Below are 9,650 nucleotides of genomic sequence, written 5' to 3'. Positions count from 1 at the left end.
CCACAGAAAGTGGGGGAAGGAAGTCAAGTTTTGAAATGTCATAATGATTATAAAATTAATGAAATGTATAAACTTGAAAAGTATAATTTTTTTTAAAGACCAAAATTTCAATAAGGAATGGGGAAAATGTATAATTTACCTTAAAAACCACTGCAAACAACTGAAATTATTAGTAGGATTGGAATGACATTTGTAGCATAATGTTGAAGAGTGAGAAGAATCTTCTGATTCTTGAAATTATTAGTAGGATTGGAATGACACTTGTAGTTTAATTTTTTTTTTTTTTTGGCGTATGGACTTTTAAAAGATTTGGATGAACAGACAAGATGCATGAGGGAAAGGTTAATATAAAGACCCACAAAGGGCAGGAGGGAAGTTGAGGAAATTCTTCGGGAATCTCTTTTTATTTTGGTTGTTTGATAATTGTTTGTAAACTGTCAAAATCTGTAAAAACTAAATAATATTTTTTTAAAAAAATAGAGAATTTCTTTTTCAAAAATGACAAAAAAGCTAAAGAAAACCAACGCGCCAACGGCAACCACGCGCGCGAGCCCGCCAAAAAAAACCGCCACAGAGACGCCGACCGTTATTCGAGTCTTTCTAACCGCCCTTCGCGCGCTCTCTGTCCAACCAGGGCCTCGCGCGGTAAGGCGCGAGCCAATGAGCGCTCGCCGTTTTGCGAGGGCCGTTTGTCTCCATTCCGAGCGAGGCTATTCCTGAGGGGAGTGAGGGAAAGAGAGGCGCCGTTTTCACCTCGCTCGTCATTTTCTGTCTGGGCTAGTGGGGGTCGGGAGGTATCCTTCGCTACTCTCCCTTTGGGCAGAGCTAGGCCATGGCGTCGTCGTCGCCGCCTAAATCAGGCTGCTTTGCGGGCGAGTTGGCCGAGGTGGAGATCGACTCCGACGGCTGTTTCAAGTACATCCTGGTGCGGGTGCAGCGCGGAGGCAGCGGCCAAGGCGGTGGCCAAAGTGGTGGCCAACAAGGCTGCAGTCCAGGCCGCATTGGCAGCCCAAGCCGCGGCGGCGGCAGCCCAAGCCGTGGCGGCGAGTGCAGAGACATCGTGAGGGGGACCGCTTCCGCCGAGTTGCACAGTGAGAGATGAGATTTTACACGACGCCTTCGCACCCCCCGGCCAGGCGGCTCACAAATTGGAAAATAAGACATAAGCGTCTCTCGCTCAATCCACCACTTTGCGAATTGTTATTAGGGACAGATAAAATAATAACAGCTAGAAACATTTGGCAGGGGTCGGGAAGGGGAAATCAGAAAAAACCCACAGATAAAAATAATAATGGCTAGAAACATTTGGCGTCGGGGAAGGGGAAATGATTAAAAAAAACCCACAGATAAAAAATAATACCTATAAACATTTTTTGGGGGGGGGGTGGGAGAACCATTTTTTAAACCAAAAGTAACAACAGAAACATTGGGCAGGGAGGGAGGGTGGGGAACAAACATTTAAAACAGGCTTAGGCAACCTTTGGCCCGCCAGATTTTTTGGACTACAACTCCCATCATCCCTGACCACTGCTCCTGTTAGCTAGGGATCATGGGAGTTGTAGGCCAAAAAATCTGGAGGGCTGAAGGTTGCCTGCCTGATTTCTAAAAACCACCATAAAAATAGCTAGAAATTGGGGGGGGGGGGTTAAGAAAGCCACATAGATACAGAAACATTTGGTAGGGTGAAGGTGGGGACAATCATTTTTTAAAAAAACAAAAACACCCACAGATACAGATATATCATCCATTTAAACCAGTGGTTCTCAACCTGTGGGTCTCAAGATATTGGACAACTCCGATCATCCTTGAGCTCGCCTTGCTAACTAGGGGTGATGGGAGTTGTAGTTCAACAACATCTGGGGACCCACAGGTTGAGAACGGCTGATTTAAACCATGCAAATATGGGCATAGCCAAGAGCCCCCCCACCCCCCGGAGCCTCAAAAATTACTGAAGGGTGCTAAAAAATAATTAAGTTGAGGTTTTGCACCACCACTGCCCCAGCAGAAGCCTGACCCCCAAATGAAAGCGTGAGGACCCACACCCCCCGTGTAACATGGGCATAGCCAATGATTTTTATATCAATAAAAATACACAGCTAACAGGTTTGGGCCCCCCGATAAAAGGCCTGCCCCCAGCTAGCAAAAATCCTGGTTATGCCTATGCCCCTTAATTGTCCTCAATTATTTTTTTCTAAACCCGAGAACTCAAGTGACATTTGGTGACATTTCCCTCCAGAAAGATCAACAACTTTTATTTTGCCCCACCCCCAAAACATAATTACAATAAAAACGGCATGGTGCCCACCCTTTAAATAAAAGTGACAGTTTCCCAAAGCCTGCTGGAAGAAGAATGCAAACGTGTGTCTGCGTTGCCACCCAGCAATTTTTGTTCTGTTGCTTTGTCTCGCTTGTGGGAAGAAGGAACATGGCTGGGCTTCTTTCTGCTTGCTGAAGATTTGCATAAATACACTTGCCAACACACCTAGAAAAATGAAATGTGACACCTAGAAAAATGAAATTTGATGCACTGGAGTCCAGCGGGGTACTAAAAACACTAGAAAACGGAAGTATGATCGTGTTTTTTTTAAGGGTGGGGGAGAGATCCCAAAATAAATTGAAATATGATAGACTTTGTAGTCCCAGTTAGAAGACTTAAATATTAGGCCATGTGTATGGTTCACGTACAAGAGTATTACATATAGCAGTAGAAATAAATAAAAACATTGTCCAGTAGAACCTTGGAGACCAACTAAGTTTGTTCTGGGTATAAGCTTTTGTGTGCATGCACACTTCTTCAGATACACTGAAACAGAAGTCACCAGACCCATATATATGGTGGGGTGGAGTATTTCTCAGAAGGGTAGTAGGAGATGGGTGATTGACTCAATGGGTATAGGAAAAAGCAAGGGATAGTATGCAGATGACAAAAAATAGCTTTAGCATGTGAGACAAGAATCCAATATGTCTATTCAGACCTGGTCTCCATAGTTTTCAGTTTAGTAATAAGTTGTAGTTCAACAACTTCTCTCGTCTATTTCTGAAATTCTTTTGTAATAAGACAGCTGCTCTGTGATCTTGTATTGAATGTCCTGGGAGACTGAAGTGTTCTACTGGTTTCTCTGTCTTGTGATTCCAGTCTGACATCAGGAATCACAAGACAGAGAAACCAGTAGGAGAACATTTCAATCTTCCTGGACATTCAATAAAAAGGTGCTTTTAGTGAAAAGGTGCTTTTAGATAGGGGTGTAATACTGTAAAAATGGGTCAACGAAATATCACAAATGGGTCATAAATAACAGGTTTTGTTTAATGTACTGAACCTTCCCCTAGAAAGGGTAGATTTGGATGAAATTGGGGAGGGAGGGAGGGAGATGCAGACTGTGATTTTGATGGTATTGACAGTGAGATACTGTGGAAATCTTAATGCATGAGTAGCACTAATCCCTTATTGAACACACATCTTGAATCACTCAAAAGTCCTTTACAACCATACCTTATTCTTCTGATAATCCTAGGAAGTAAGTCACTGCTAATGCCATTTTACAGAAGATGGGCTGAGAAGAAAATACTGTACGCTTGCCCATGGCCATTCAGTGAAATCCAATAATAAATGCGGTTCTCCCAGGCTCAAGTACAACTAGTCACTGAATTTCTCTATTCTAGTGGGGGTTTCCCCCTCAATTGATAAATAAGAAAAGATGAGGAGCACCAACCTTTGTAATAATTCCTGACGTCTTTAGGCCTGAACCACCCATGTTAAAAATGCTCCAAATCTGTACAGCTGTAACGTATTAAATGCTAACGTCCAAATGAGGCATAATTATTTTTGTACTTGAGGTATTTCCACCTTTATTTTTATAAGGTATTCTTAGTACTATTATTGTTTTGTAGATCACATATATGAAAAGATATGTTCTGAAATTGAAAAGATGGGCTGTATGTGCAAGTGTCTTGGAGGAGGAAAAATTGAGCACAATAGCAGAGACAAAAAAATCCATGTATCTGGTGTTTCTCCAGTAAGTGTTGTATACATCCAGTTTCTAAATATGACGATTCACTTTGCAAATATGCTAGTAATTAATGATAATGTCACAAAAATGTGTTTCATATTGGTCTCTGAGAAGAAGCAGACAATTTTACGAATTACATAATACTGACAGAACTTGAATATTTGTTTAGTATGTGAATGTCAGTCACTGCATAATCCACTAAGAAATATACTTTTACAGGAAACAAGAAATTACTTGTATTATTTTAAAGCTTTATGAATAAAATACCGAATTCTTCAAAATAAATCCCTATGAAAATATAATTTTATAATCAAGTTGCTACAAAAGCTCAGGGCAGGTGACAGCATCCTAAAACAAGCTAGTAAAATGACCTGTGAGAAGAGCCACAGAATCAATCAAGACTGGTTTGCTGAAGTCCAGCATCTACAACTGTATTGGCTATTTAAAGGTTGCTAATAAGAGGTCCAGACTTCTCACATGCAAGGGAGAGCCATTCTTACCACAATTTTAAATGAGCTTCAAAAAAAAACAAAAAACCTCTCTTTGATATCTAGCATCAGGAGAGTTCTGGAGATCTTAAAAGCTTGCAAACGGTTTTGTTAAATTTTGATTGGCCTAATATGGATTTAGGATGGTGTAGGAACTGTTATATATTCTTTCTTCTCTTGTTTTCCCCACTACTCTTGGAGAAAGCACAGGAGAGATTTTCCGCCCTCATTTTCCTTTTCGTTTCCCAAGCATGTCTTACTATCATAGGGGGGAGTAATCTGGCCTTTTGGGTAGAGAACAGAGAGAAAAGATCCCATTTGATACAAACTATGTGGTGCACTTAGGTACTTATTAAACAAATGAAAAATGAGATTGGTAATCATATGTTGTCTGCCCTCCCACCAGATGTCAAAGAGAACAACAACTACCAGACTTTTAGAAGACATCTGAAGGCAGCCCTGTTTAGGGAAGCTTTTAACGTTTGATGTATTAGAGTATTTTAATATTTTTTTTGGAAACCGCCCAGAGTGGCTGGGGAAGCCCAGCCAGATGGGCGGGGTATAAATAATAAATTATTATTATTATTATTATTATTATTATTATTATTATTAGAAAAAATTCTAGCAAGAATCTTTAGCACACACATTTTCTCTTTAGGAGTAATAATTTTGTGCATTCTTCTTTCCTACAGGCATATGGTAAAGCTGATCATTCCATGACTGTGGCAATACTGAAGAAAACGTTTAAGGATTATGACATTAGTTGTTCAGATGACTAGTGAACCGTTGCTTTGCAGTCTAAAATTTAAAGTCAGTTTGTTCTTGGTTCTTTTCAACATAATTCTAAGCTTCCACCAAAATGTGTAATGTATTTAGCTTAATGCTGAATAAAAACTTTGACTGTGAATTTGTTGGTGCTTGATTCAAAAAACGTTTTAAAAGTACTTCTGATCTTGTGAAATTCCACTATAAGCATTTTAAATATTGTAAGAGGCAATTCCTACCCACAACCTAACCCAAAGTGGTGGGATCAGTTTAAAAACAATGTACTGTAGAGCTTAGTCTGCTCTTAGTGAATGGGAATACAGTACAGTACTTTCATGGCGTGAAATAGATTCTTGAGTTCTGTCTACATCTTTCCTGTGGAAGCCCTTTCTAGTTGGTGGAACTTTATTAATCATAGAGCGGAGATCAACTTTTCCTTATCTGCTTGATTAGATAGGGAGAGGGGGAAGGTTGTGGCTCAAGTGGCTGCAGTATCAGCAATTCTTTATGCTCCTTGGACAGAGAACGAGAATCCAACTTCACCCTGCGTTTCTTAGGGGAGAAGGATCATGGATGGGAGAACATCCCCTGGGCTCTAAGAGCCAAGGAGCAAAGCTTGGCCCGTTTCTGACTTCTAATGGCATAAGGACTACAGTGGGCATGGTGGACGTATTAGGTCAAAGCCTAAGAATTCTGTTCATGGATTTGCAAATTGATGGTGAGAGGCCTTGAGGCAAGCATGCATCCTAAAATTCGGATCACCAATCCATCTTAAAAGGACACAAAACACAACTAACTCAACAGGCTGCCCCTACTTGTTAGTTTAGGCCTTAGGGCTACCAATACAGTATACTTTTTAAAGGTCCAGATAGTATCCCAATAATTATTAAGCCTAAAACAGTTTTTAAAAAACTTATGATAGGTTCAATCCCTAGTAACGTGAACCAGAACTTAGTTTGGGTAGGGATAGAATGTGGAATTAACCTCTCGTAGCAGAGCCTTGTAGCAGTAAAGATAATTTATTAAAATAATCTAAGCATTTCAAAGGTAAAAAGCTGAACAAGATATATTTTTTTAAAGTCCATGTAAATAAAAATGGGTCTGAGCAAATGCTTTGCCACTTTATGGATTGCAGAAAATATTTTTCAAAATTCACTCTAAAAGGGGATGCGTTCCAAAAATAAAGTCTTGAAGATGCAGTCCATGCTGGCAGTCAAAGTGAAGTCCCCCAAATCCAGGCAGTCGATTTCTACCTAAGATTAACTTCACCTATATAATCAGCTGATCTTTTCCCCTTTTCATCTGCATTTCAGAACCTGAAGGAATGGCACAAGGTAGACTTTGCACAGCTCTTGTGCCTCAAGTACACAAGGGAATTCTGCTTAATTTACTCCAGTCTCTAAAGCAGAGGTGGGGAACCTGTGACTTATAGAAGTTATTGTACTCCCAGCTCCTACCAGTCCCAGCCAGCATTGCCACTGATCAGAGATTATGGGTGTTGCAGTCCATCAATCTGAAGGACCACAGGTCCTTCATCTAAATCGAAGCAATCTAGGTAGATTAGGGACTGCATATCATTCTCTCAACTCCCAGGGCATGTAAGAACATCACTGTTGATTGAAAACGAGGTGCAGCTACTTTAGTGGCCTGGCAGCATTCCACACAGACACATGTTGAGCAGCCACATAGAAAAGCGTTTTCCAAAGCTGTACCTTAGTTCTGTAGTACGGACTGAACTAAGAAGAGCCTGCTGGATCAGGCCAATGGCCCATCTAGGCCTGTATCCTGTTCTCACAGCTGCTGACCAGTTGCACATGGGAAACCAGCAAGCAAGATCTGACCACAAGAACACTCTTCCCCTCCTGTGGTTTCCAACAACTGGTAAAAAAGGTAAAGGACTCCTGACAGCTACTGTCTATTCAGACACATTGCTGCCTCAGCTTTATTTCTGTTGAAGCACACCTCTTTGGGAAAGGTTTTTCCCCCCAATTTGTCTTCTGTCAGGCACAGGCAAAGGTCCCCCTCTTGGGTTGGTACTGCTACTGAACTTCCTAGTCAATTTTGCCTTCCGCCGCTAAAGGAGAACACATATATATCACACAAACATTCTATGTTATGGTCCAAACCCCCACAAAAACAGCTTTGAAAGCAAAATGCAGCAGATACAGGGAAAAGATTCTAAGACGGTCACTATGTTTTATCCAGAGCATGTTGATTTCTTATTACCTCCGAGAGAATTTTTGCCACGGCCAGGGTAATACCATCTGACTTGCCTTCGAGAAGATACTTGAGACAGAAGGTATCAGAATTTCTAGGTAAATTTACCAATAAGGATTTAGTTAACTGATCCCTGCCTTGTTTATACAGCCCACAGTGTAGTAGAACATAAGCAGTCTATTTTGATAAGGCTTTTCAGACCATAGTTTTTGACCATGAGCTGATTGACTCCATTGGTTAAATGTAAAAGTAAAAGGTAAAGGACCCCTGGACAGTTAAGCCCAGACACAGGCAACTATGGGGTTGCAGTGCTAATCTCACTTTCAGGCCGAGGGAGCCAGCGTTTGTCCACAGACAGCTTTCCTGGTCGTGGCCAGCAGGATCAAACCACTTCTGGCAAACAAAACACGGTGACGGAAGCCAGATTGCACAGAAACACTGTTTACCTTCCCGCCACAGTAGTCCCTTTCCCAGGCTGAATACCAAAATCTTTAATCAGTATTTCAAGGGAGCCCACCACACTTTGATGGAAAGTGGGCATTCACATGTGTTCAGAAATAGAATTGAATTAGGAACACAGTTTGGAACCTGAAGTAGGGACCAAAGGAACTTTGCCTGGAACCCTAGCTGCATTTTCCCAGCCCAAGTATGGAAGAACCATTTTAAAACAGTATTTACTGACAATTCCCCCTATTTGTGATGATTACTCTGCAGAGCTGACAAAACTTCCACTTTACTCCGGTTATGGTAGAAGAAGCCTGTGTATTAATTGGGAGCCTGAAGAGCAGTAAGGCCCTGGGAAATGACTTTATCCCAGCTGAGTTGATCACATCAAACCAGTTATCAAACCCCCATGACTTGGCAGAAACCACTGCAGACTGTGCAGTCACCTGGGATCTTGTAGCATGGATAGAAAAGGAGTGGGTTGTAGAAAATGACTGGGTGGGATTTGTCTTTTCTCCTGAAACACTTTCGATTCAGAGTTTACAAGGCTCCTGTCTGAATGTGCTTTTAGTTTAGCTTCTTCAACAATTATTTCTTCTCCATGAATTGGGCTTGAAGTTACTATCTTATTGGGGCTGTTTCAATATAGGCTTCCCCATGTTTTATATGCTATGTGAGATACTTGTTATATCTTGATACCTGTTTGGCAAACTGTGGACTGTTCTGCCCAATTGCAAAATTGAGAGTGCCCAGAAAGTCCACATCATCTGAAGCGCAGTTCAAAGGAACATCAACAACGGAACAAGAAACTGGCATATAAATATTTAAAACAAATATAAATGCAAAAATGCAAAATCCTTCAACAGTCTGAATTCTGGATATATTCTTCATGTGATAATTAAAGTAGGATTAGGCATTCACACTGGATTCTAAAAAGTTTTTCTAGGATAATAGCACTAAATGCGTTTCCAACTACCTACTGTTACTTCCAGTACTTTATCAGGGACAACTGTAAAAGTAGCTGTTAAACTGCCTCAGTGGTTGCTTCAATCTAAATTTAGATTCAGTTCCTGCCATCAGCAAATCAACACTTAACACACCCCAGCCCAGGTGACTAAACTAGGCAAATGCTTGTCCAATTTGAACTATGCCCCTCTTCCTTCCTGCGCTAATTTCCAACAAGGCTTATACTTCTTCAGTGTTCTGTTTGGTTACTGGAAATAAAATGAAACCAGGCTGGCTTTCTTCCAAGAAATGTGCATCTCTGAGCCAGATGTAGAGTGAAAACTGACTGTATTTGGAACAGACCAAATAAAGTACGGTGGTACCTCAGGTTAAGTACTTAATTCGTGCCGGAGGTCCGTACTTAACCTGAATCTGTTCTTAACCTGAAGCACCACTTTAGCTAATGGGGCCTCCTGCTGCTGCACCGCCGCCGGAGTATGATTTCTGTTCTCATCCTGAAGCAAAGTTCTTAACCCGAGATAATATTTCTGGGTTAGCGGAGTCTGTAACCTGAAGCGTATGTAACCTGAAGCGTATGTAACCCGAGGTACCACTGTACAGTGGTACCTCGGGTTACGTACTTGGTGCAGACAATTTTCCAGTGTTTGTCTGTTTCCATTGAAATCGATATTGAGAAAGCCTGAATACAGTTTTGTTCAATAAATGCTATCCTAATACAGTGGTATCTCGGGTTACATACGCTTCAGGTTACATGCGCTTC

At 41.2% G+C, this 9,650-nt stretch overlaps 1 protein-coding gene across 1 annotated transcript; it reads left to right on the top strand.

The window, feature by feature from the left end:
• Nucleotides 1–590: 590 nt before the first annotated feature.
• LOC310765968 (14 kDa phosphohistidine phosphatase-like) lies at nt 591–5,405 on the top strand. Its single transcript, XM_083621675.1, has 3 exons — nt 591–1,091; nt 3,892–4,016; nt 5,191–5,405. Exons 1-3 carry the CDS (start codon nt 833–835, stop codon nt 5,275–5,277), a joined length of 471 nt encoding a protein of 156 aa, XP_083477801.1. The 5' UTR covers nt 591–832; the 3' UTR covers nt 5,278–5,405.
• The last annotated feature ends 4,245 nt before the right edge of the window (nt 5,406–9,650 follow it).

This window comes from Podarcis filfolensis (assembly GCF_964270895.1).
Source record: "Podarcis filfolensis genome assembly, chromosome: 6".
Classification (NCBI taxonomy): domain Eukaryota; kingdom Metazoa; phylum Chordata; class Lepidosauria; order Squamata; family Lacertidae; genus Podarcis; species Podarcis filfolensis.
This window is presented reverse-complemented; position numbering and strand designations above follow the sequence as displayed.